The sequence below is a fragment of the Gekko japonicus genome, unplaced genomic scaffold (assembly GCF_001447785.1).
Source record: "Gekko japonicus isolate JY-2015 unplaced genomic scaffold, Gekko_japonicus_V1.1 scaffold300, whole genome shotgun sequence".
Classification (NCBI taxonomy): Eukaryota; Metazoa; Chordata; class Lepidosauria; order Squamata; family Gekkonidae; genus Gekko; species Gekko japonicus.
Window position 1 is genome coordinate 1,116,109 of NW_015169179.1, and position 27,869 is coordinate 1,143,977.

Here is a 27,869-nt window from a genome sequence, read left to right on the forward strand (position 1 = left end):
TTTGAATGAACTGGCAAGCACCAATCTGCCCCCTCGGGAACAGCAGCTGCTCCTCGGCTCCCCAGGTGTGTGGGCGGGAGTGGTGCTGTGACTCAGAGTGGGGAGTCGTCCCGCCCCCGCCTGAGCTCCATAGCCACGTCTGCATTCAAACGGATCGTGGCTGCTTCCCTCCCCCGCCGGGCTTCTCCTCTCTAACTGGGCAGGCAGCGGCAAAGCCACCGCCATTCCTCCCCTTCCCCCCCCCGGCCGCACCACTTTTTCTGGGCTGCTCTCTGAACCCCAAACAGACTCAGTGGCGGCACCAATCTCAGTCGCGCTCTGCAGCCCCAGGCGGATTGGCCACCTCCTCCTCTGCCCGCCTGCCTGGCGCTCGCCATTGGTCGGCTGGCTCGGCCCAAAGTGGGTGCCTGGGGAGCTCCACTTCTCCTGCCTGGTCCCCTCACGGCCATGTGTGGCTGTTGCCAGTCTTCCTTGTCCGAGTGCGAAGGGAGGCGTTGGGGGAGGCTTTTTTTGAACACAAACAAACGTGAAGCTGAGCGGGCTGCCCGCCGGGCAAGCGGGTGAGGCTGGATCCTGTTTGGCGCCCCTAAGGGCTGGCCCACACTCTAGGCGAATGCCTAGTTCGCCTAGTGGGTGAGCCGGCCCTGGTTTCAGTGGGCTTAGATGGTTGTAATTCTGCTTAGGATGACACTGACTATGTGTATATTATGGGTTAATGATACACCTGTGGGGTTGTTGCGTTTTTATTTTATTTTTTGTTTTTGCCAAGTCAGTTTGAACTGTTTTTGCTGAAGCACATAGCGGTGAATGCCGATTCAACATTACCTTCAGTGTATAGCTTCAGATTAAGAAATATCTGCATACCTTTGCTCTAGCATATTTTATTTTAAATGTCTAATTTATTCAAAACAAATATTTAATCCCATCATTTTGATAAGTGTGTTTTGTCTTTGTTGATGTTATTTTATTTTATGCTTCCCTTTTAGAACGCAAGTGATGTTGTTCACCTTCTTTTAAATCACAATGCAAATCCAAATGTCCTCTGGAGTGGCCATTCCCCTCTTTCACTGGCCATTGCTAATGGAAATGATCTGGTGAGCATTACTGGCCTTTACCCACCAGTATATTTAACTTCTTGCAAGTAGATCAGGGCTCCCTTTTAAATACTGTTTTGAGTAAGAAACAACCTGCCTTTCATTTAAACTAGGCCCTCAGCTACTACATATGCAGGGTGACCATGCCAGAGATCTATAGCTTGGGGTGGGCAGTGGGCTGACTTGCTAATATTGCATGTGTAGCAGGGGTTTAAAATAAAATGCAGAGTTGAATGGGGAAGTTTTTAATCTTCAGTGTCACATTTAAATCAGGCCATACTGATGTTCTCTGAATCACAGGAAAAAGAGACAAAAATGTATGCATCATTACATTACTAATTACTTTAATGCACCTTTATTGGAATCTTACTGGACTCCCAAACATGAACCCAGGAAGACAGCACTACAGCAAATGCACCATAAACCTTTGTTTAATAATGGATTGAAGCCAGTGCAGTGTTTCCACAGGCATAAGGAGTTCTGCCTGCAGAATATGACTTTCTCAGCTGCCCTTCCCCCACAGCAGCCCCAGCCCCCCAATCCTACTCTTGCAGGAGAAGGAGCCCTTAGGAACAGTATTTTGAGAAGCATTTTGAGTGGCCATGGGAAAGGGAAACTGCAAATGTATCCTCCATAGGTAAAATTTCTTGCATATGCAGAATTGCTGTGCTGGCTCCAACCCCATGTCTTGTTCCATATTCTACAGTTTGCAGACATCATGTTTGCACATTTCAGTGTTATAGTTAAAACAAATTGATGAGAGTAGAGTGAGGAGAGGCTGGTGGCTAAAGGTGGTGACTTAATATTTTCACCCTGCACAACAAAAGATTATTACTACTTGGCACATATTTATTTAGTACTTTTTAATCCTGCCCTTCCTACAAGAAAACTGAGGATGACATACAGCATTCTCTCGTTCTCCACTTTATCCTTGCACCAACCCTGCAAGGTAGGTGAGATTGAACATGCATGACTAGCCCAAGGTCCATCGGCTAGCTTCATGGCAGAGTGGGGACTTGGCTGGCTGTCCAGATCATAATCTTGGCTGGCTGTCCAGATCATAATCTGACACTTTTACCACTCATCATGCTGGATCTCCACTTGGGATAGACTTGGTAGAGAAGCAGATTGTTGTTAAAACTGCCTGTTAACTGCCAGTGATTGATATTACACAAGAAGAGCCCTACTGGATCAAGCCAAAGGTCCCACTTACCCAGCATCCTGTTTCCCACAGCAGCCAACTAGATGGTATCGGAAGGCCTACAAGCTAGGCATGGAACCCAAGATCTCCCCGTGTTAATGTTGGCTCTCAGCTGCTACTTGGTGGTGCACAGCCTCTGAAAATGCACTGAAGGTGCCACCACCTGGCTCTGCCCCTGCCACAGCAATCACTGGTACCTGGGATGAGGTAGAGTTTGCCAACTCATCCCCAGACTAATTTAACAGCTGTTCTTGCTCTGTATAGAGAGAGAATCACAGAAATGAATGACTATAAAGAGAACAAAAGTTACTGTGATCAATTTACTAATATACTTTCCAATGCTATATCAATCTTACTTGTTTAATGTAATAATGATTAATACAGTCATAATCTTATAAATATCATAATCATATACAAATAATCACATACAAATGTTCAAAAATGAACATCAAACCAGTCCTTCAAATGATACTCCAATGGAGGGACATCGCATAAATCCTGAAAAGACTTGTCAGAAAAAAAATATAACAACTGTAAATTGTAGCTATGCATTGTTCCAGAGGGAGACTTCCAGGACTTAACCACTTTTCCAATGTGTGTATATAGTAATCCATTTCTGTATTCCAATTAGCAGTCCAAGTGGAATCCACTATGGATGCACACTTTGCAACAGGTGCACAGCACTTCTGTTTTACAAAAAGTCCTGGTGATGAACAGTCAACTTAAAATGCTCTTTTCACACACACCCCGGGTTTCTTCACAATTGGGACATCAAAGCAAGCATATCTTTTCTGCAATCAATATTCAATGTTTTGCATTCAAGACTGAAATCTCCAACACGTTCTCTTACTAGTAAATTACCTTGGAGTATTGTTTGAAGGACTGGTTTGATGATCATATTTGAACAATTGTATGTAATTATTTGTATATGATTATTATATTTATATGATTATGACTGTGTGTATTAAGCATGATTAAATTAAATTAAACAAGGAAGATTGATATAGCATTGGAAAGTATATTAGTAAACTGATCACGGTAACTTTTGTTCTACTTATAGCCTTGCTCTGGGTAGAGCAAGGAGCAAAGGGGAGGGAAGGCCCCTCTTCCTTCTGCTGGGTGTGTTCCACTTTGGATTCAGTGGCAGGAGGGAAGAAAGGCCCAAACTGTTGTGTGAGGAGAGGATTCTTTTTCATTTCATTAAAGCTGTTCATCCTTGGTACAATGGCAACTTGGGCTTTACTGAAGGAAAAAGGTACTGTATTTTTAACAGGGCTATGTGGGACTTGTCCTTCATTCAAAGCAAAATAATAGGCCTAGTGCAACAAATGCTCAGCAAAAGAGGATTTTTTCCACTGGAGCCTGATGCTGCCTCAAGAGCAGGGAAGTGAGGCTGGAAGCTTTCCTATAGCCCGTTCATGCCAACTTGGAGGTAAAAGCATTGGGGCTGAGCTGAGTTCTGATTCTACTCCCTTTGCTGCAGCAGTAGATGGATGAGGCTGGTGATGGTTTTCCTTGGCCCCTTCTCTTTGGCTTCAGTGGCAGTGGAAGACTGGCATTTTGTTGCCTAAGCAAGAAGAAAATGGATGGTGACTGGGGTGGGGTGGGGGGAGCTGAGGATTCATTGGTTTAGCCCTGTGTGTCCAGAGATTTTTAAGGAGAGGTTTTATATTTAGTGAATAGCTGTTCTAACACAAATTGTAGATCATCTTTTGTTGTAACAATATTTACATTCATGAGAAGGTTTTTACCTATTCCTCCCCCCTTTTACTTTACACAGGCTGTGGCTGAGCTTTTGGCTGCAGGAACTGACCCAAATCTCCCATTAGGCCAAGCTGTTGGAAATGCCCTGTGTGCTGTGGTTAACCCTGTGTACGACCAGAACAGGATATTGGCAAATAAGATTTCTTTGGTAAGTGAAGTGGTAAATAATCTGATCCTGGCTTTCCAGATATAAACATTTGAAGGTGCCCTATCCCAGGTCAAATTATTGGTCCATGTAGCTCTAAATTGTCCACCCTGACTGGCAATGGCTCAGAGAAACATCTTCCCCAGCACAGGGTACTTGAAATCTTGTAACTGGAGATGGCAGGGCCTTCACCTGGGAGTTTCTACTTGTGAAACATGTGCTCTGTCACAGAGGCAAGGTCCTTCCCTGCCTGTAGGTGGGAAAAGGGGGTAAAAGAGAAGCTGTTGGAGACAGCAAAAAAATGCTATGAAGTGTAAAGATAAAAGTCTTGCTTGTCGACTTTGCTCAGCTCAACTACTATTGGACTTTTCCTCCTCTTAGGAGGTTCATTTGGCCTCAGTGGGGGTACATCTTGTGGAAGATGTACAAGGTGCCTTTGCTGGTTATGTTCTGCAGGCTTTGTAAAGTGTAAGTGACTTTATTGCAGCCGGGATTTGCCTGCTGATTTTGAGAGTTATGGCTTCCATGGAAGATAGTCTGGTTGACTATGATTTGCAATTTTGCGGGTGGGGCGGGGCAAAAACACATTTGTGTAGTTCCTGTTAGGGCTGAGTTTTAACAAATGCTCTACTAGTATTGGTGTTCTGTGCATTTACTGGTTTTATAGGTTATTGAAAGCTGCTTTGAGCACAGTAAAGAGCAGAGTAAAGAGCTACTTTGAGCACAGTTTTTTAATGGGATAACTGAGAGAACAGGGACTGCAAAGAGAGAGGGAGACTGTGGGTAGGGAAACAGAAAAAATAGAGTTAATTAATGGCAAAACCAGACATGATGCTGGAAAGGTCTATTCACTGACTGGTTTTGCAACATCATGTCTGATTTTAGTTCAGAAATATGGGAAGCAGTGGTGGGAAGCTGAGGAGAGGAAAGAGAGTTACAGGTAATATAGTGTGTGTGCACTAAGAGAGAGAAGAGGATGGGAAGTGGAGAGGGAAAATATGGCAAGGTTAACTATGTGCTGAGTTTATGAAAGCGGCCCTATGATTCTTTATGTCCTCCATTTGTCTATTTTTGTTTCTTTTGTCTCACCAGATTAATATGTTAATAGCTGGAGGTGCAGACATGTTGATGCCCATAACCATTGGGGATGACACTAAAACTGCAGTGGGAACAGTAGTGGACTACGCATACTTCAAATTCTATCAGGTATTTCTTCAACACCTAGAAATTCAAACCCACTTTAAAATTACTTGAAAGCCATTCCAGTGTTCCACAAATATGGCTCGTATGTTCCCAGGCCCCAAAAGAACACATGAGTGAAGTCTCAATGAGGAGAAAGTTCTTTAGGTATTTTATTGCAAGAAATACCGGAAAACAGTTAGGCCAGAGTTGCCTGTCAAAAATTGACTGCTTTCTGAACAATATAAGGAAGTACATGAAGTTTTATACCCAAAATGACATAGGCAAAGATAACATACAAAAATCATAATTGGTTATAAATGGCAATCATTGGAGTAGGGATACATTCATTGGTCAGCTACAGCAAAAGGTGTGACTACATGATATCTTAAATGTTTATTAAACCTAACCTTATTCAACACCCAAATAAAAATGTTTATTTAACCTAACCTTATTCTCTACACCCAAATAAAAATTGTTGTTTTCACATAAGAAACTAAAGCCCTTGTTGACCCAAACACTGCAAAGTTTTACCCTAAACAACTAAAACCATGAACCCTATACTTTGAGTAAAGCAGATACCTCTGTTAAAAAGCCCATCCTCCACTTTCCCATCAATGCTACACTTAAGACCTATTAAAATTGCCAGACCGCTAACACAGCTATTCCATCAAAGCAACTTGATAAAAAGAATGTTTACTTCTTGTCTGCTAGCATCAGCTAAAAAGACACTCTAACCTACAAAGAAGAGGCCTTACAACAATACTCTTATTAAATCCTAATAAAATCTTAATATCAAAATTTATAAAGCCATAAAATATAAATATATGAATAATCTGAATTAAAAATCATTATATATTCCCATCTATGCTACACAAGTAATTAACAAAGGACTTGGTGCTAAATGCTGCAGATATTCTTTTCCTTATCTCTCTAATTCATTTGTCCATTGACATTTCAGTCAAAGAAGATTAACAAAATGTTAAGTCGAAGGTTACCTTTTGAGAGACAGAATAGGGATGGGCACGGACCAGTCCACAGACCTAATTTTGTCACAGACAGGGGCTGGTTCGTGGTCTATTTGCCAGGTCCATTCATTTGTGGTTTGGCGGACTGTCCACGGACCGTGATTTTTTTTTAAGGCGGACCATTTAATCTATTGGAGTGGTCCATGGGTCAGACATGCTGGTACCCAGGGAACCCTTTAAAGCTGTGTCACCACCGCCCACTTCTGGATTGTGCCTCCATGGCTACTTGATGCAAGTTTGCTCAGAGGGCATTTAAATTCCTCCTGAACTCACTCCAAGTGCGCTGCAGTGACAATGTGACCCGGAAGACTGCATAACGGACCTCATGAACCCCGGGTTGTGCTGTATAATGGACCTCATGAACCACAAACCAATTCATAAACTGGGAAAGTCTGTGGAAGTTTGTGGTTCATGAAACTAGTCCATGCCCATCACTAAGAATAGTTCAGCGTCAGGAGTCACCAGCCTCTTACAAGGCTGCTTTCATTGGCTGTAGGTGGTTACTTTAAGAATGTACAGCAGTTACCAGGATCAAAAAGATGGGCCTGCAAGGAGGAAAGAATTGTTTGTTTTCTCTGCAGTTGTTCTCACTGGTGGAAGAATAAACCACTTTTTTCATAGACCAGTGTTGATGGGAATGACTGCTAGGAAAACAATGGGTAAGACTCAAACTGCCCATGCATTTATTTCCTATATGTACATATATTTTTGGATCTCAGCTGCATCTGTACGTCTTTTGTGGGCTACTTTTGGAACTGGTATACAAAGTATGGTTTATATAGAACATGGCATAACTCAAGTTAGCATGCTTGTAGTAGCTTACAGAATGAGAACTGTGCTGCCCCCAGTCAGCGTGTGAGACTGTAGTTAAGCAGAACTGCCAGATATCTTTAAGAGCAGTGCTTCCTGGGAATTGAAGTCTTTAGTTAGACACCCCACAGCATCCGGCACACAGAGGCGCGCGAGGGTTCGAGTTACAACTCTCTTCCTGTAGCCTTTGTTATCTATAACCGGCAAGGAGTGGGGACAAGCATCCTTTTCACCATGAGCCAGTGAAAGGAATTAAATCACAAAGATGTGAGTAAAGAACTCTTATGAATGCATGTGAAAAACTGAATAAAAGTAATTTATTCTACTTTGGCTGTGCGTTGAAAACTGTCCAGAAGACGCTGTCGGCTCAGCGTTAGACGGAACAAGAACAATTGTAATATTTGCAGAAAATAAAAAAGAGTACTCAGAAATGGTTGCAGTGTGTACAATAACATCATAATAGAGCGGAGGTCTCAGATATTCTGGATTTTCTTACAGGTCATGGTGGTTGTTTATTTCAGCGAAAGAATATTGCCGAAATGGCAAATTTGTTTCTTTTTAAAGGCTATTGTGTTCTTCAGGGACCAGATCTGTTTTCTGCACAGCCTACCAACTTCAAAGGTGGTCAGGTTTTATTTTTAAAAAAGCAGCACCAGTTAGTGTTTGCACTTGCTGGTAGCCTGTGCTTTACGTATAGACCTGAAAGAGAGATGTAACACTAATGTATGGATTCACTCCTTCACAGAGTTTGAAAACAATTTGGGGTTGGATCCAACCAGCTTGTCTGCTGATGAAATATCAAGGCTATGTTCCCTTTCACCACCCGAAAAGGCTGTAGTAAAGAAGGGAATTGGGCAAGATGGAATGAAAAAGCTGGCTGTATCCAATCCTTTGTTTTTAAAAATCAGCATTTTTGTTATTACTTGGATTGAATTTTAGTACCAGATACGGTAGGGCTTGGGGACAGATGAAAGTCCTTTGGCTCACAGGTCTCCAGAAGGTCTAGATCCCTGGTCAAGAATACAGTATTCTACGCCTCAGTCCTGCTCTGTTACAGCTCTGCATGGCACAGCTTGGTTGCACCATCATGGGCAAAACAGAAGTAGATAGATGTGAGGCACCATCAAAAGGCCCATGGGAGTAACAGTTGGTCCCTAACAGGTGAGATAGATCCATGGAAACAGGGTAATTCCATCCATCAAAACACACTGTCAGTTGTTCATTTATTCCTTTCGTAACTACTCATCAGTGCAATCAGAGTTGGTCAGCATATTGCGGCGTATTGAAGGCAATAAGCTCAGTGCAAAACCTGTCTCCTGCATGTGTCTCTGTGTGTGTACTCTGCCCAAGCAGGAGAGAAAGGGCATGGCCAGCAGAGAATCCTTTTCTACACACAGAACTGAGTGGGGATAGATGAGGCATCTGTTTGTAAAAATAATAATGATAACTTCTTCTAAGAAAGTGAAGCGGCTGAAATGGATTCTATTTCTTGTCACAAAAAGGTGGCAGTTTACTGAGGATTCTGTATGGTATTTTTAGTGCTACTCTTCATAAGTTTTACCTTTGTTTTCTTTTTCTGTGACACTTTCAGGCATGATCTCTGCTCCCATGACAAGGAAATAGATTTTTGTGATATTACATGTCTGCTCTGTGGTGTTATGTTTTGCAGGACAAGAGACTGACACGTACCCCATTCCATGCTCTGTCACCAACTGAGCGGGAGACCTACAATAACCGCAGAAAGTTGCTGGAGTACCTTAGTGACCGGCTTCGTGAATGTGTCATCGCAAGAGAAAAACAGTGGGATAGGGAAGAACTTCGAAGGCTCAAACTTTGTGAGTTCAAGTTAAACCTTTTTTAAGCTGCACAAATATTATACAGTGCTTTATGAAACTGGCACACACCACAGTGAGACTAGAGTGCCTGGTAAGAACATGCTTTCCCTTCAGTTAGGGTGGAAAAAAAAGTAGTCCTAGTCAACAAAAAATGTGAGATGCAACATCAGAATGTGAGCTGGCATAATGGAGAGTTTGAGTGTCAGACTAGGATCTGGGAGACCCCGATTGGAAACCTCACTCTGCTGTGGAAGCTTGCTGGGCAACCTCGGGCCAGTCATTCTCTCACAGCCTCATTTACCTCACAGGAATGTTGTGAGGTCACAGGAATGTTGTGAGGATAAAAGGGAAGAGGGAAATACGAAGTAAGCTGCTTTGGGTCCCTATTGGAGAGAAGAGTTGGAGATTAATATCTAAAATAAAATAAACCCGTGCACTCAGAGTTCACCTACCTTTGTTAGTCTCCATTTGCAAGGGGTGGGGAAACTTGCAATGTGATGTCAGGCCATGTATTTTAGTTTGCTAGACGTTACAGGGAAGAGGGAGAGAAGAGGACATGTGAGGCTGGTGCCGCCTCTGATGGCAGCTGTAAGTCTTCTTAAAATCACTTCAGCTTTAGACTTGGAAGGTTTGGCTGAACTTATGAAGCAGTAAGAAGACCACACTGAACAAGCCATTTGAAAGTCTTGCAATAGTCCTCACATGTATGTACATCCATTTTTAAGTTAAATTTTTTTCTTAATTTAATTCATTTTTGCTTTCATATGCAACAGCGGCAAAAAAGAAATCAGCAGGATCTGCAGGAGTGATACATGAAACTGATGCAGTATGGTAAGATCAGTGTAACTAAATGCATCTTGTTCATAATAGCATACATAGTACATAGCTAGCCTTATCTTATAGGGTTGGTGTCCCAACCCTGTTTAATCGATTTTTTAATTTTGTTATTTGTCTCAGAAACCAAGATTTCCCTGCCATTCTAATCACAGTTGGTTTTATCTTATCTTTTCCCTGCATAGTATTAGAGCTGCCCCCTTCATGCCTAGTTTGGTCCTAAAAGGGAATCATTTAAAGTATCTTTCATTTGTGGCCTGTGTCTGTCTCTGTGATGTCATCATTGCGGCAAGAGCTATCAGTATTGAGCATGCTGATTTATGGTAATTTCAGACATCAAGGAGAAAGGAAATTCTTTATCGCAGAAGACATGAGTATACTTCTTTTGGTCACTTTTCTGAATTGGACCAAGTTTGCGTTTTCAGTGTTGACCCATTCTGCTTTCCCCTTCTTCTTCTTCTTCTTTTAAAATAACATTTTATTAAAAGTTGCTTTCCCCTTCTTAATTAGCCACTTGACTAAGAACATAAGAAGAGCCCTGCTGACTCAGACCAGTAGTCCATCTAGTCCAGTATCCTATTTCCTAAAGTGGCCAACCAGTTGCCTTGGCCAACTGGGCGTAGAGGCCAAGATGTTCTCCTCATGCTCCCTAATGTTCCCTACCTTATTTGACTCTATGTCCTCTGATATACAAAGCAGCACTGCCCCCAGCATATCCCTCCTGTGTGTACAGTTTATATTCAGGAGTAATTGTACCCCGGTGATTTTCCCCATTCCACCAAGTTTCTGAAACGCCCACTATAAATAAGTTGTTGTTTAGTATCAAGTGCTCAAATGTCTCTATCTAGCCCCAGAGGCTTCTAGCTTTAGCATGTGGCATTTGTACCTCGTTTCCTCCTCTAAGAAATCCCCATCTCCCTCCCTGATTGTGTGCTGTGTCGATTCCAGAAAGTTAATGTGTAAATAATTCACTGAATTTTTTTATATTTTTCTATTGCAGTCCTTTCTTTAAATATTGCTCTCAGTGTGGGCGATCTGTAGGTGTGAACCTCACACCTTGCACACGCTGTTATGAGAACTTTGCCTGCAGCAAGTCTTGTAAAGTGAAAGCATGGAATGAGCGTCATAAACGAGAATGTTTGCTATCAGGTATGGTTTGTTTGATGGTGGGATGCAAAGCCAAGGTGTGGCCAGTACTTGTTGCAACAATATTGCTGGGCTGAAGTCTATTGCTAGTGATGCTACAAAGGTTAGTTGCCTGTAGGGCAACTTTGACTCACTTCTCTACTTTCAGGCAGCATCTGTTTATTAAACAGTCTAATAACTTTTTACAGTAGCAGCAACAGTTAGATCTTGTTAAGAAAAATGAGTCAGTGTGATAGATTAGCAACTGATTTGTAATGGATACACCCATGTTTTCATTCTACATCTGGTTTTTGGAAGAAAAATCATCATTTATTAACTTTGGCTTTTAGTCTTCATGGCTTTTTCCTACTTCTTTGACTCGGATGCATCATGTCCCTCTTGGAAAGTCTTGCAATATGCATAATTTGTCAACAGTCCGAAAGAAAACACAGCCTTTACCACAAGAAAATGCTCAGGATTTTGCCAGTGGATTTACCTAATGTACCTGCAATATGTTGTCTTCTCCTCATCTTGTGAGACTGTAAATATGAACTTTACAGAAGAAGATATTGAGGGAAATGAGTTCTGGAATCCACTTACAGTTCTCCTGTGATGTAATTTACTCTAAACGGAAAAAAAAATAAGCTGAAATGTTGCAAGGTGTGAATAATCCAAACACAACTAATGCTGTATGTACAAAAATCAACTGCATCACTTATCTGTGTGGAAAGTGGAATTGAATTCAAGAGTCATATGTTTTTGGACACAATGGGATCAATACAGAGACCAGGAAGTACTGGAGTTTTATCTGTCTTCTGTGAAAATAAATGTTCTATGTCAATACAGGCATCTAGGGAAGCCTGAGGTGCTTATTGAAACTGCTGAATCATGGTCAGGCTTTGTACCTGTTTATGTCATGGTATTTTTGTGTACAGTTGTTATGTATTTGTCACCTAACTCTGATTGAAATATGCGGGCTGCCAAAAAAATAGTTGTGTGTGGCAGTGCTCCATGTGGGAAGAATAACATTGGTAAGCAAGTTACTTTGGTGGGTGAACACATAGAACTCCCTCGGACACATGAAGGTGCCTTATTCATAGTCAGACTGTTGGTCTTTCAAGGTCAGTATTGTATGCTGTGAGTGACAATTGTTCTCCAGGGCCTTACAAGCTGAGTTCTTTCACATTTCTAGTACCTGATCCTTTTAACTGGAGATGTTGGGGATTGAGGCTGGGGCCTTCTGCATCCAACACAGATGCTCTGCCACTGAGCCACAACTCCTCTCCTAAATTGGTCACATTAAATGTGATTTGGCCAGCTCTCTTTCCACTCTTTGTGGGGAGCAACTGATGGGACACGATGCGATGACTCCCAGTCATGTGATAGCTTGTTTACAAATGTTACAGTTTCAATATAGAACACCACCACAGAGGTGCTTTGGGCACCTCCCATGTGGGTTCTGTATTGTTTGAAGAAACCCACTGTGTATCAGCATTCATAGTTCTGATGTGTAATATCAAGGTGTACCTGCACTTATTCCAAAATCATCGGCTTTAGCTAAAGCCTGTACTCTTGACAACAGACTTTTCACCAAAGTCAAACACAAATGTGCTGTGCTGTGCCACCTTGAGCTTCCTTCAGATTTTCTTTGCATTATCAGCCTCGATTCTGTTCAAAAACTGTTGATTTAATTTGAAGCTCAGGTGCAAGTTTTTAAAAACTCAGTCTTGTACAATGTGTCCATTGCCAAATGATGGATCTAGAATTCATCACAGTAACACGTGTGCCCTCATTATGTGACTGAAATAAATGATACAAATTGCACGAAATTTACTTAATATCACTATTTGGATTGAATCTGTCCCTCCTCCCCGGCAGGATATGGTACTTTTAAAATTAAAGGTAGATGAGAATGGGGCAAGAGGATATGTTATTTTGGGAACTATCCCTGTATATTGTAGATAGAAAGCAGTTTACAGAATGTCAGCTCCTTCCCTTGGCCCCTGTAAGGCATAAGAGGCAAAGTTAGAGTTTCTGGAACAGCTAGCCTTTAAGGTCAGCTAGTAGACTGATAAGAGAATCTCATCATAGTGAAGGCCAGACTCTTTAAAATAAACCAGATCCAAGTTAATGATATTGTTAGAGGATTTCTGCTGTCATAAATGTATTCTTTAGGTATTGAGCGTACAGTCATTTCAAGCCTAGGAGGTGAGTGTAACATATGTGGGCTCTCGATAATTGATATTCAGTTCTGTTGAAATTAGATTAGAAGCCTCATTCAAATGAATTAAAATCTTGGAAAAGGATACATAAATGGGCTACATTAATTCTGTGCATGCAGAAAAAGTGAAGATTGTGTAGTCTGTATATACATTTGAAGTGGACCTGACATTTTGTTTTCTAGAACTATTCAGTTCTTCCTGAATTACATTTGGAAGCTTATGTGTTTGCTCATGTGATGAGAAAATGCTTTAAAAATCCTTAAAAGTATGATTGAAGAATGAAGATACAAAGAAGAATGAAGATACTGAGAACTTGGTGTAGGAATCTCATTACTTGAATGGGAGCAATCAAGTACAAGGCTTTCCCAGTCTTTCAGATACTGAAACAGAGATGTGCCAGTTTTGAAAATCAGATTTTTTTTAGTCGTACTGCCAACAGGTATACTGGAAAAGCAAAGACCTAGGAAGAAGCTGGCTTATTGTTGTTGTCATTTTACTGAACAGTGTGCCATAGATGACACTGGTAAAGACTTCGGTTTACTATACTGGAAGATGGATCTAGCATTCCTTTACTTATGAGAAAGTGGTGCTAAGTATGCCAGTTTGCTGAGAGATACTTTGATGAAAAAGAGCTGCACCAAGATTAACAAACTTGCTTCAGACTGAAAACCGTGTTAGTTAGTTATAATCCTCAAATTCAGTTGTATTTGAAATTTACAGGGGGAAGGTTAGAGTGGTTAACCATGTCAGAGTGGTTAACAAAGCAAGCCAGCAAATAAGTTTTTTCTATCATCTGTTCTATAGAAGGATTTACTGCCCATTTTCTGCCCTCAATGTTTAAACTAAGAATGTAGAGGGAGGGGAAGAAGAAAAAGAAGAGATTGGATTTATACCCTGCCCTTCAGTCAGAGTCTCAGAGCTGCTTACAAACTCCTTTCCCTTCCCCTCCCCACAACAAACACCCTGTGAGGTAGGTGGGGCTGAGAGAGCTCTGACAGAAACTGCTCTTTTTCAAGAACACCTCTGACAGAACTATGGCTTGCCCAAGGTCATCCAGCAGGTGCAAGTGGAGGAGTGAGGAATTAAACCCGGTTCTCCCAGATTAGAGTCTGCGCACTTAGCCACTACACCAAACTGGCTCTTCTGGAGGAGGTATCCCAATGACATTATTATTGGTATTATATTGTTGCGCAATGGAGATTGAGAGTTGGTGACTTGCTGAAAATCAGCCTGTGATTCCATGGTGGAGCAAGTATTTGAACCCACGTTTATAAACAGCATTCCATCACTGGACTACACAGCTCTGTCAGAACAAAGCCCTGGATTGTTAAACAGGATTTAATTGAGATCTGTTCCACTCCATCTCCACGGCTTCTGTCAAAGAGCAACAAAGACAACAAACCCTACTCCTTTCCAAACATCATGTGAACAGCTGAAAACATCATTTGAGATGTGGTTTAAGTGAAAATGAATGGAAAACTGGTTGGTAGCTTTCAGCACTAGTTGCTAATTATTCATTTGTTGAGTTTCCAGTGATCATTGCTGTAGAAACATGAGGATATGCTCATACGAACATTATTGACTAGTTTTAGATATTAACAGTATGTGCCTTATCACTGTATAAGAGCACATGCCCCATTTTTCTGATCAAGGAGAAGTTTGTTTGGAGAAGCAATGAGGTAGCATTGAAGTATTCTTATTGGCCTTGCCCTACATTGAGCGGTGGTGGAGAACTAACATTTCCATTAACTGTTCTAGAATAGAGATTTCACATTTCTCTTTAAAGAGGAGTGTCTCTGTTTGCCCTGTCTTCATTTTTTACATTTTCTCTCAAGGGCAACACAGCTGGAGTTGAAGTACATTCTAAACATTAACATGAAGTTATTTGTTCATGTGAACATAGTCTCATAGAACTGCATTTGTGCAAAGACCAGCTACAAACACAGTGAAGGTCTGAAACGATGTCATTTTTATTTGCTGTGTAATATGTTTTGAAATTCTTGTTAAAATAGAAACGTGTCCTGTATGAAATGTATGAAACAAGATCAGGGTTCTTTGTTATTGCCAAGATCTCAGTAAATTGAATGCATGATGAATAGTGTATAGCAGCTATTGCATTTCACATATCCATAGAAGGAACAGTTCCTTTGAGGCAGTCACAATATTTTCTTCGTTTGAACATTCTGAAATGTCTTTGCACCTTGTTTTACTGCTGCAAAAGATGGTCCATCTTCATCTGAGTCTGATGATGAATCAGAATTGGAGCCAGTGATAGAGCATATAGGTAAGTTTTCACTAAGCAAACTTAGCTTTCTAGTGGTACATGTTGTTCAGTGATGGTACCAATATGCTGCTGCTGCTGGATTTTTCTTTTCTTTGCTGCTGGAATAGCTGTATTGTTTTGTAGTCTTATTGGTTTGCACTGGTTGCTTTTAAATATAGATCCTTTTGTTGATGCTTATACTCATATATTGCAAATGAAGGAGCATTAATTTGAAGAGGTCTGTGGTATAAACACTGAAAACAAAACAAAATCACAGAACTCTTCTATGGGTTACAAACTAACCAAGCAAAGAAATGTTCATGTGTTTTAAAAACTGAGAAGAAGCAGGCTGGAAACTGCTAGTTGGCATATGTTCAAGGGATTTTAAGCATGAGGAAAACAATTAACTACAGTATATTTTTTATGATTACAGTGTGTTGAAGGTCTGATCACTATGGGGCACGAAGAACAGTTCAGCAACCCCTCTACCAATGAGAACATTTTTCATTTTGATGGTGTTTCATTGGCACTAGGGATGGGCACGAACCGAACCACGAACCTAATTTTTCTATGGACCAGGGCCCAGTTCGTAGTTAGTTTGCCCAGTCTGTGCCTTCTTGCATTCCACAGACTGCCTACAGACCACCCATGGATTTCTGGAGGTTCATTTGGTCCATAAGCTGTCCGTGGAACTCTGAGTCCACTTCTGCAACTTGTCTCTGTGGAGGCATAATGTGAGATCAGAAGGCATTTGTGGACTCAGAAGGCATTTGTAAGCTCCCCTATCATGAATCTCATTAACCACAAACTAGTTTGTAAAATGGAAATGTTTGTGAAAGTTCGTGATCCACAAACCTCCATTCTTTCCGTCCCTGCCCATCCCTAATGGGCACCATTTTCTTGTTAGGACCACTCTCTACTATACTGCAGTTTCCCAATCAATCAGGGATCACCTGGGGACATGATGAAATTGCAGTGCTTTGTATCCGGTTTTAGACTATGTGCTGACATCACTGAGGCTTTCCTGGTCTGATCACATGGGTGATCCCAACTAAGTATGTGAGTCATCTAGGCCAGTTGTCTTCCATCCCCACAGGTTGTAACCCTCAGTGGAGGGGTTGTGGATCCTCACTGTGTGGATTGCAAGATACTATAGAGCTACCCTTTTTTTCTTTAAGGACTTGCTTGCTAGTGTGTATGCACAGAGATCAAGGGCAATATGCTTTCACCCTCTCCTTGCACACATGCTGAGAGGAATAGTAAGTTGGAAAGGTGAGATCACTCAGTGGTGGAAATGATTCCTTTTAAGCACAATAAAAATTAAGAGACCTACCCTCTCCTTTGCCTTCTATCCTGGCCCAGCCTGTATGCTTGTGTGAAAATGCTTGCCTCCAAGTCCAGTCAGTCACAGCTACCACATCCCATAAGTCAATCCTCCGGTGCTACACACATGCCTATACTTTGGAGCTTCCCACCCCACTAGTGAGACCATAAGTGTGGCTCCTCTTCCTGTCATGTGATGACTGTGATGTCATCTGGTTGCAGCTCACTGGGTCCCATGCTGCTTCTTGGGGTTAAATGTAAGTCCTGAGTTTGGAAAGGCCGAAGATCACTTTTCTAGGCAAGAAGCAGTAGTGTTGAGCGGTAGTTTATTCTGCCAGTGCTGTATGGTTACTGTATTTCCTCTCCCATCCACAATCTCCCCTTTCAGTTAGTTTGCTCAGCATACTTCCCTTTCCTTAATGCCATTTATATAAAAAGGTATTCTCTTTCTGCCTTATTCATTAAAACAGAATTACTCCCCATTTATTTTTTCACAATTATTAAAATAGATCTGATCCATTTGGTGTTAATAGGCAGTTGGAAAATTGTGGGAAGTCATTTTAAAGCTTTAGGTTTGGTAGATAGTATGTTTCTCTGAACTATGGACGTGTGTGATGGTATGGTCTGCTAGCAACATGGCTCTGAATGCTATGGATGGGTGGAGACAAAACTATTGTTACAGAGCAGACAATGCAGTTTCTCAGGCGATATATACTAGGAAGTATTGCTGATTTGGAGTTAAAAGTTTTCATATAATGAGAGTTATAGCAGTACTTTAACCAGCCTAAAGGCTATGATGGGTAAGAGTCAGATCATAAGTAAAGATAAAACAAATACCCAGTGTTTTAAATGGTTTGGATGGGGGAAGGGGGTGATCCCATTGGAATTGTTACTCTGGAGCTGCTATTTCACTTTTATTTCAGTAATATTTGTAAGTGTGTGAACCACACTGCTGTGTCATGTGAGCAGTCTAAGAACACTCCATTCCAATTTGTCAAAGATTTTTTTTACGTATCTGGGGTAAATGTGAAGAAAGAGAATATAGTTTCACAAGAAAATAAAGCCACCATTTTAGCCAGAGTAAGCTGAATGAACAGTATATTATGTACAGATATCTTTCTCACAAGCCCGTGGGTCACTGTTGAGCAGGGGTGTCAAACATGAGGCCCATGGGCCAGATCAGGCCACCAGAGGGCTTCTATCAAGTCCGCAGTGGAACTGTCTGTCTCCTGCTTCTTCCAGTTCTGCTGCTGCTGCTGTGTCATAGCTTGCTTTCCCAGACTCTCTCAGTCACTCAGGAGAGATAGGCAACTTTCTGTTCCTTGCACTGGCTGAGCCTCCTCCCCTCCCCTCCCCTCCCCCTCTCAGGGGGAGGGAAGGAAGGAGCCAGAGCTTGCTTCCTGGCCAGGCTGCCTCAATTGCACAGGAAACAAAGGCAAGCCTTTCTTCCCCTCCATTGGCTAAGGCTCTTCCCTGAAGGGAGGGAGGGAAGGATGGAGAGCTTACTTCGTTTGGCTGCCTCAATTATAGGGGAGAAATACAAAGCACCTTTAAGACAAACAAAGTTTTATCCAAGGTATGAGCTTTTGTGTGCCTTGCTATGGTGTGTGTTTTGGGCTTGTTATGCTGTGGCTCTCCTGGGTGCAACTAGGTTCCCTCCCCCTTTTCACTGTATTCATGCCCTCATAATCCAGTCTTTCTCAGTACGAAAGCAATGTGAACTATTTAAATGAGGAATAACAACAAGCCAGTGAGGTAGATTAGGCTGAGAGAGTGTGTGCAGACCAAGTTCACCCAGCACATTTCCTTTGGGCATTTTAACTTAGACTTCCCAGATAGTAGCCTGATACTGACCGCTGAGGAAGACTATAGTTTTGTAGACAAACACATTGCCCTCAGTCTGTGTCATTTTGCCCTCTCATGTTATTGACCAGCATTCGAAGCACTTTATGTATAAAAGCTCACAATGCCCAGCCATTTCATGTTTTCCTCTGGGTCCTAGGCTCAGAACTCTGAGGATGAGATTTCTGTAGTGAATATCAGTAAATCAAGAGTAGGTTTGCAGCTTACAGATACATGCTCGAACAGCATACTCGAGATTACAACAGCACAGACATTTTGATGCAGTAATTCAGAGCAAGAGGTGTCAGTTATCAGACACTGTTAAATACACAAAATATTGCAAGAGTGCTAATGTTTTAAGCATGTTTTTATTTTAAATAAAAAAATCTTTGTGTTTGTGTCCTTTATAAAGTTTATATCTCTGCTACCTGGCATTACATGTTTTGACACACATGGCCCAGCCCAACCAGGTCTCATTTATGTCTGATCTGGCCCTCATAACAAATGAGTTCGACACCCCTGGTGTAGAGTGTTGTTAGCACCTGAGGACTGACAAGCATCCGTTATTTTTCTGAGACTTTTGAGGGGTTTCAGGAGGGGAGAGGGTCTTGAACAAATTAAAGGGAAGAGGATTGGGATGCAACACTTCCCATATCAGAGACTTCAAAGCCAATAATGTTTTGCAAGAAAGGATAGTGTTGGGCACTTTTGGATGGTGAGTAAAGTCCTTATTTCTTTTGGGAAAGGTGCAAAGAATTTGGGTTAGCTGGATCTGAGCTGGGCCACCAGTGATCAGTGTATGTGGTCCCATTGTCACTGGATAATGTGCTCATTTAATAGTACTTGTCTGAAAGATTGGAGTTCTTTGTACAAATGACAATCATTCTTAAATAATCACCACTCTGTAATTCACTACATTGAAGAAATGTAGCTAATAACTTTATGATAATCCCATGTAACAAAGGTGTATTTTGTTTTGGGTTTCTTTTTCCCACAGTAAGGCGAAAGGTCCGGTCCAAAGTCAAAGCAGCTCCCATTGAAAAGCGAAAGCAGGGAAAAGAAGGCAAAGATGGAGTAGCCAAAGCTGGAAGAGCCAAACCTGAAAAAGAGAAAGTGAAAAAGAAACCAAAAGACGACAAGATGATTAAAGTTTCTGGCGAAATCAGTAATCAAGCAGATCTCCCTTACACAGGGAACTATAGTTACATTTGAATGCCAGCATTTTTACTTTGATATCCTGCAGCTGCAACTTGATGTGAATAATGCAATATAAGGAAGCTGAAAAAAAGAGACTAGAAAATGTGACTTCATAGAACACCTGCATTCTTGTATCAGTGGTAGTAAAAAGCCATTTGGTGTATTTTAAAACTGACTGATGCCAGGTAATTTAATTCACAATTGCAGAAGTGACCTACTGAAATGCAACTTCATTGAACAAGCATGAAACCAAACCCTGTAATGTGAAATTTATAAATAGTTCAAAAGATTTTGGCCTGGGATTTGGTTGTTGACCTCAAGCAATTAGAAGCCACAAATACCAAAAATTCCTTTGTCCTTTCAGTGCCACAATCTTTGGCCAATATAGCTCCTTGTAAAGGAGCTTTCTATGTTGGGGGTGCAAATGTATATTTTTATAACACTACAGTTTTCAGTGGAAGCTCAAGGAATAGCCTTTCAGTATATGTGCTCCCTTCCACAGAGAATACACCTCCAAAAGGGACCCAGGGCATGCATAATGCCTTTCTAGAGATCTAACAGTTTTGTTTGTGCTTCAACAGGCATGTGGAGAAGTTGATTAGGTGGACTCTTTAAAAAAATGTAGATACAAGAGGAAAATAAACAGTGGTCCAGCAAACTCTTGACACATGCCCTTCCTAGTTGTTAACCCATTTGATTTAAGGATCAAGCCCTTTACTGAAAGATGTAGGGCATGGATTTGAGGGCCTGAAACAGAGGAATCTGTGACCCAAATTCTCTGTTTTAAACAGGAAATGTATTGATCTTAAGTTTAATTGTCAAACATTTGGTAGTCTAACTGGCACCCATTATTTTCAAATGTGGACTGATTGATAGTGAGTCATCTCAATAGCTATGCAATAGTGACCTTGCAGTTACAGGTCCTGTTGCAGCTGGCCTTTTGGTTTATATGTTGTGTGAAAAGAAGCCCAAACAGAGCTTCTGAGCTACATTCCAATAGAGGAGTATTTGAAAATCACCTATTTATTTTATTTTGATACCACTGTTGCAACATTGTGCACAATTTGTTTGTATGATTCTATTTGTATTATGATTTTATTATTATGATTTTAGATGTTGCATTGTAAATTTATTTTGGAAGTATTTTAATTTTCTATTTTAATAATAAACAAATAGAACACATGTTATTTCATTGTTGTTTTCTGTAAGTAGTATTCCATGTAAAATATTTGACTTTTAGTGCAATATTCAGTTATGTTCTTAATTATTGTTGTGACTTTTGTTATAGTGTGAACCAAATTCAGACCAAGTCTCCTTAACTCTACATACTTCATCCTGGTTATTTTTATCTATATTGAGGAGACGGTATATAATTATGATCTCTGTATGTGCAAACTTTGTATAGTATATGCATAGGAGTCTTTTAAAGAGCTGTTTAAATCAATAAATACTTTAAAAAAGAGATGTACTCTTACTTGGTTTTTCTGAGATTAACGTGTACATAACTCAATGGTCTTATTTAGTATCATTATTCAATTTGATTTTAGACCACCCTCCCCCAGAGGAACTGGGCTCAGGGTGATGCACAACCTGATATCATATAAACATTGTTAAAAACAGATCAAAACCAGTAAAACACAAGACTACCAAAAGATGGCGTTAAAATTTTCTGATGGTATCCCTGGCCTCACAGGGAGGCAGGGGATGGGAGTGCCTGAACGGATGAAGCCGTCACTGTCCTCAACCAAATGCCTGGCGGAACATCTCTGCCTTACAGGCCCTGAAGAACTGTATCGGGTCCCGCAGGGCACAAATGTTATTCGGCAGAGCGTTCCACAAGGTTGGAGCCAGGTGGAGAACACCCTGGCCCTGGTTGAGGACCGCCAGATATCTCTCGGACTGGGGACTGCCAGCCAATGCTCCCTCTAAGCTGTGGAGTCTTGTGAGCCAAAATTCTATTTTGTGAGCTACTGGCATTAAAGTTGTGAGTGAGCAATTTGGCTACTGCATAAATTAGTTTGCTCTGGAGCCATCCTTCCTAAGCTAAGTCAAATATGTGTTAACTGGAGGCTAAAAAACTGTGAGCTAGCTCACACTAACTCAACTTAGAGGGAACACTGCCACCAGCAGATTTTGGCCTTTTGAGCACAATGCTCTGTGGGGAGGGTATACCAGGAGAGGCGGTCCCGAGGATATGTGTGTCCTGCACCGTTAAGGGCCTTAAAGGTCAGTAGCAGAACCTTTAATTTGATCTGGTATTCCACTGGAAGCCAGTGCAGCATGCACAGCACAGGGTGCATGTGTGCTGTATGCAGAGTCCCTGTAAGGGTAGGCCCACGTAGAGCAAATTAACAGTAATCCAGGCCAGAGGTGACCATTGCATGGATTACTGTGGCTAGATCGGGGTGAGACAGGTAGGGGGCCAGTTGCCTGACTTGGAGCAGTTGGAAGAAAGCCAGTCTGGCAACATTTGTGACCTGGGCCTCCATTGTTAAGGAGTCATCCAGCATCACACCCAGGCTCTTAACGGTTGGTGCTGGTTTCAATGGCACACCGTCAAGAACCAGGAGTGGGCACCCCAAACCAGAATCTCCCCATCCCAACTACAAAACCTCAGTTTTAGGATTCAGTTTCAGCTGGCTGTTTCAACCATCCCACCACAGCCTCTAGCCCCGCAGCCAGTTTTCCTGGGGCAGAGTCTGGCCTACTGCCCATCAGCAGATAAAGCTGGGTGTTATTAGTGTACTGGTGACACCCCACCAGTTGGGCAAGGGGGTGCATGTAGATGTTTAATGACATCAGGGAGAGGATTGCCCCCTAAAGGACCCCACATATCAAGGTGACTTCCTCTCTCCCAGCACCACCCTCTGTCCCCAACCTTGGAGAAATGAGGTAAGCCACTTCAAGACTACCCTGAGAACTCCTATGTCAGTGAAGCAGTGAACATAACATAAGAACATAAGAGAAGCCAATGTTGGATCCGGCCAATGGCCCATCTAGTCCAACACTTTGTCACACAGTGGCCAAAAATACCAGGTGACATCAGGAGGTCCAGCAGTGGGGCCAGGACACTAGAACAAGGTCAGACACTAGGACAAGGTCAGAAGATCATGATCGACCATGTTGAACGCTGCTATAAGGTCTAACAATATCAACAGCACCAACCCACCTCAATCTAGCTGTCTGTGGAGCTCATCTATGAGGGTGACCAAAGCCATCTCTGTCCCATGGCCGGGGTGGAAGCTGGACTGGAATGGATCCAGGGCTGATGTGTCTTCCAGAAAACTCAAGCTGGTCTGCAACCACTCTCAGTTACCTTACCCAGAAATGAAAGGTTTGAGACTGGGTGGTGATTGGATGGATCTGAAAGATCCAACGTTGGCTTTTTAAAAAGTGGTACAACCACAGCCTCTTTTAATCCCCCTGGGTAGGCCCCCGAATCTAGGGACAGATTGATAATGTCTACCAGGGTACCCTGGATCCCCTTGCTGCTGTCTTTCACTAGCCATGAGGGACACTGGTTGGCCTAACAGCACCCTGGATCCTGTCAACATTGGCCTGGGAGAGTCGGCTGAAGCTATCAAATACTGAATCCAAAGAGGGCCAAGGGGCCTCCAGTTCACTTACTGTATTCAATATTGGTGGGGAGGCTTACTTAGTAGCTCTGCTGGTTGCAGAAGCCAGGTGCTGGATACAGGTTCTCCTCAATAGCAGCTTATTGTGCCCCTGGCTGCAGATTTGTGCATAGAAAAACCTGTTTACGTGCATGGATCTCTGTTGCATGATCTTGACACCCAATCCCTTTGAATACCACCCCCATTGTGAAATAACAGCAGCACATAAACTTTTCCATTAGCTTTAAACAACAGTGCAGAAAGGTGTGCACAGCTTTCCACTGCTTTTGTGATTCTTGGAATCATGACAAGGGACTTTAGTATACTCAAACTCCAATCCTAAATCTTTTTTTTTTTTTTTAAAAAAGAAGTGATGGAAAAATTCCGTTTTGCTTGATTCAGAATTGGTTTGGGATTTATAAATGTTTTTGGTGAGTATTTGGGAAAAGCTCTTCTGTTTTTTCGACTGCAGTGCTGACAAATGCAAGCTGGTGGTGCTGTAAGCATCATATTTCCCATGGGCAGTTTGGTTTTACCCATCTTGCACCTCCTTCTTCAACACCAGCCACAGTGGAGAGCCACTCAGCAACTGAATCTCCTCCCTAAACACACACATACCTAAAAACAGGATGGAGTTTTACATCTGGATGGGGTATAGCAATGACATAAAATGTGTGCTGGGAACAAAGTTAACCAACATGGAGAAGACAATGAGTAAAAGTCAGTTTGGTCATCTGGTCTTGTCACATTATCCACAACAATCAATGACAGCTTCATCAAGGGTAATGGTATTAACATTAAAACCTTTGTGTATTGACCTAAATAGCAGAACATTTTGTAGCTCATGTAGCAGTCAATGAGAGTAAGGTTGCTTTAGGCACCTAGTCTGTTGAACACTGATTGCAGACTCTCATTTAGCATTTTTAATAAAATAAATTATGGGGAATTGGCACATTATGCATAACATCACCAAACATTATCAGAGGACCAAATTTGTATAGTGAACTAGGTAATTTTTAATTGTGGCCACATGACTAAAAGTGAGTGCAAGTATGACAGCTGTTTGTGGGGACTACTGATACACTTTACCTGGTCCAGAGCTTCTTTTTGGCGGGTATAACACAAGGCCCTTCACCAGACCACCTATTGCTGCTATTTGGACTATACTGCTGTGATGTAATGGCTACCACATGGGCAAAGAATCCTGTGAATCACCAACCATAGAAATGTACATTTTTGTTTAAAGCTAAGGTGTACTCTGGATATAGTTGTACTGTCAGATTTGAATCAGCCCTATCTTTCACTGCAAGAAAAATTAATTGAATAGTAGAAAGCTAGAAAAGACCACATGGTCCATCCCTTGGAACATCATACGCTAAGAGCCAGTGTGGTGCAGTGGTTTAAAGTTTTGGACTAAGATCTGGGAGGCCCAGCTTGGAATCCCCACTCTGCCATGGAAGCTTACTGCATGCCCCCGTGCCAGTCAGATAATCTTAGTGGAGCATATCTTGTATATTTGTTGTGGGGGAAAAACTGAGGAGAGGAGAATGATGTAAGCCACTCTGAGTCTCCATTGGCCAGAAAGGCAGGGTATAAATGAAGTTAATAAATAAAATGAAATAAAATATGAAGCTGTCTTGCACTAATTCAGACCACGGGCACATCCAGATCAGTATTTTCTACTCTGACTGGTGGCAGCAGGATCTCAGGCAAAGAAAGTACTTCCAGAGCACCAGCCTCCTGAGATTTCTTAGCTGGAGATGCTAATGATAGAGTTTAGCACTTTCTGCATGTCTGTCATGGGCTGTAACCGAGTATTGACCCCTACCACAGAGCAATATAGACCACATGGATAAGACAAGTGCACAGTATTAAATATGTCTGCAGAGCAAACAGCTCTAGATAATACACTCTTGCTTTTGAGATTTCTAGTGTTTAAGATCTTGGGTTCCTACCAACACAGTTCCTTGGCAGAGTGGACAATACCTATACAGCCATCATAACAAAATTGCCTGCAGCATATACTTGGGCATTCATAGCACAAGCTGGTGTGTGTACGATATTTATGGTGCTCTTCTGGCACATGTTGCTGTTGAAACTCAATAAAAGTGTAAGAAATAAAATAGCAATTTTGTTGCAAGTGGCATTCATATAGATTTAAGTCTCCAGCCTTTTTTTATTTATACAAGGATTCAAAGAACATAGTTCAACAGTGCAAGATAGTTACAAGTACCTTGGTAACCAAAAGAAATATATAAATGGCCAAGTATGCCAATAAGTGAAATAAATCTTAACTTTGCAGAGAGAACTGCATTTTTTTAAAGCCAAGGTGTACTCTGGATATAGTTGTACTTAACTCCCTAACAAGCCCACCAGAAAAGAACAGGTTGTTTGTCATTTGTAAAGGATAAATATCAGTGCTTGTAAAGCCTGTATTGACCCACCCTCTGCTGAAATAGACATTATGGCACAAAAAAATAATAGCTTGTATGTCCATGACTCTGGTTTCCTGGTTGACAGCTTTTCAAGGGGTCTCGGTGCTCAGTTTCTTCGCTTGATTAGTATCCCTTACAGCAAAGTGCTTTTAAACATTAAAAGAAAGCACAGCCATCTTGATAACGAAAATAAACTTTTTTTAAAAAATCACAAAAACCTCAGATCCTGTGATCATGAGACACAGCACTTAACAAGAGACTTGTGATCCAGCTATGTATGACTGTGGCAGTCCTCTCTCCATAAACCACATAAGGAGATCAGGGGATGTGTGTGTGCCCCCCAATTATTAGAGCAAATGGTGCATAGATGCAAGGTGCTTAACTCTCCTCATGGGGTGTTTTCCCATGGCCTCTCCCCAATGGCACTTTTTCTTTAGCTGAATGCTAGCAATAGAAGAGACTCTGACTGGAAAAAAGTATCTAGGAGAAGAGACTATGGGGACTGTAAGCAGGAAACAGGGGAGGTCTCCAGCGTCCCTTGTTTCCATCTCCCTTGGCTCTAAAAATTGTACCCCTCCACTCTGCTTTAGATGTGACTGGGGAAGACCCACTATCCAGTCTAGGTTGAATCACAGGGCCCTGGAACTGTACGTTTACAGCTCTCCAGCAGATTGGCAAAGATTTTTATTGGGGGGGGGGATGTCCACATGCAGTTTCATTTTCTCTGTGCAGGAGAAATTATCTGCCAAATTTATTTAACTGCATTTTCATCAGCAGGCTACATACACAACACTGTTTGAATGTGGTATTCCATTTGATTTGGGATTTGAAAACTTATGTTCAAAGGAAGCAGGATATTTGATTTCCATGCCTCATTTGTATTTGGAATTATTTTAAGAATGGCGCAATTGAAAGCAAAATTAATGTAGTGGATTGACAGGATTGATAATGAAAGCGGATGAGGTATTGTTCTACTTACAAGGCATTGACAATAATGTGTGCAAAAGCAGGTGTGTTTTGGAACAAAGAATTCATGCTGGCACCAGATTCTGCTTGAGTTTTGAAATTACAATATCAATATGATTGGCAGCCTCCAATACTGATTGGGACGATAAGGAAGAAATTTCTCCCAGCATTATATAAAAACAAATAACAAGAATGATACCTCAGTGGAATTAATTTTCTTGCATTCACTGCCTCTAATGATGTGATGCTAGAAATACTTTCCGTTTGTGTTACGACTGATGCCAGCTTCAGTAGTTCTGCCTTTTAAAATGTTATTAGGACACACAGTTGTCTTTGATGCAAAATACTGAACAGAAATGTTTCAGCATTATACAATCTATATATTTTAAAAGAAAAAAACCTCCATACTGCCCCTGCTCCACAAAATAAAAATAAAAATAATGATATGCAACAATGAATTAATAGCAAAGCTTATGTCAATAGTTCTCTATTGTCCAATTGTTCAGTAGAATTCCCTTGATATGCTAGATAGTTTTGAAAAAAATTATATATATACTTATGGTTATATGTCAAATAAACGTAATGCCCCAAGCAAGGAACTGTGGAAGCATAGATGTCCAACAGAGCAATACCTATGTGTATATGACTGTGTAAATTGGTAGACAGACACTCTGTGGTCAGCCTTCCGCCACTCTACCCCCTCAACCTCCTGAATATCAACATCCCTGGCAAACATGTAACAACAACCAGAAAGGAAAGTAGCACAAGTGGTAAAGTGGTACTAAACAATGGTTAGAGAGCACAGGATTAATACCAATTAGGAAGTATTTGCCTGGTTTGCAGTTCAATCCTAAACAGAGTTACACCATTCTAAATCTATTGGAACATGGGGTAGAATAAAGACCTGCAATTCTTTGAGAATCTGATATTGCATTCAAATGAACTTCCAGGGATATTTGCTAGTGGATGCATACAGATGTCACCATAAACAA

At 41.5% G+C, this 27,869-nt stretch overlaps 1 protein-coding gene across 1 annotated transcript in view; it reads left to right on the plus strand.

The window, feature by feature from the left end:
• Positions 1 to 19,878, plus strand: part of ANKMY1 (ankyrin repeat and MYND domain containing 1) — a 48,091-nt gene extending 28,213 nt beyond the window's left edge. The window contains exons 11-17 of the mRNA XM_015416058.1: positions 987 to 1,094; positions 4,076 to 4,207; positions 5,297 to 5,410; positions 8,891 to 9,056; positions 9,830 to 9,887; positions 10,891 to 11,039; positions 19,663 to 19,878. Of these exons, the coding sequence (XP_015271544.1) occupies positions 987 to 1,094; positions 4,076 to 4,207; positions 5,297 to 5,410; positions 8,891 to 9,056; positions 9,830 to 9,887; positions 10,891 to 11,039; positions 19,663 to 19,877 (942 nt within the window). The 3' untranslated portion in view covers position 19,878. The remainder of the gene's footprint in view (positions 1 to 986; positions 1,095 to 4,075; positions 4,208 to 5,296; positions 5,411 to 8,890; positions 9,057 to 9,829; positions 9,888 to 10,890; positions 11,040 to 19,662) is intronic.
• The last annotated feature ends 7,991 nt before the right edge of the window (positions 19,879 to 27,869 follow it).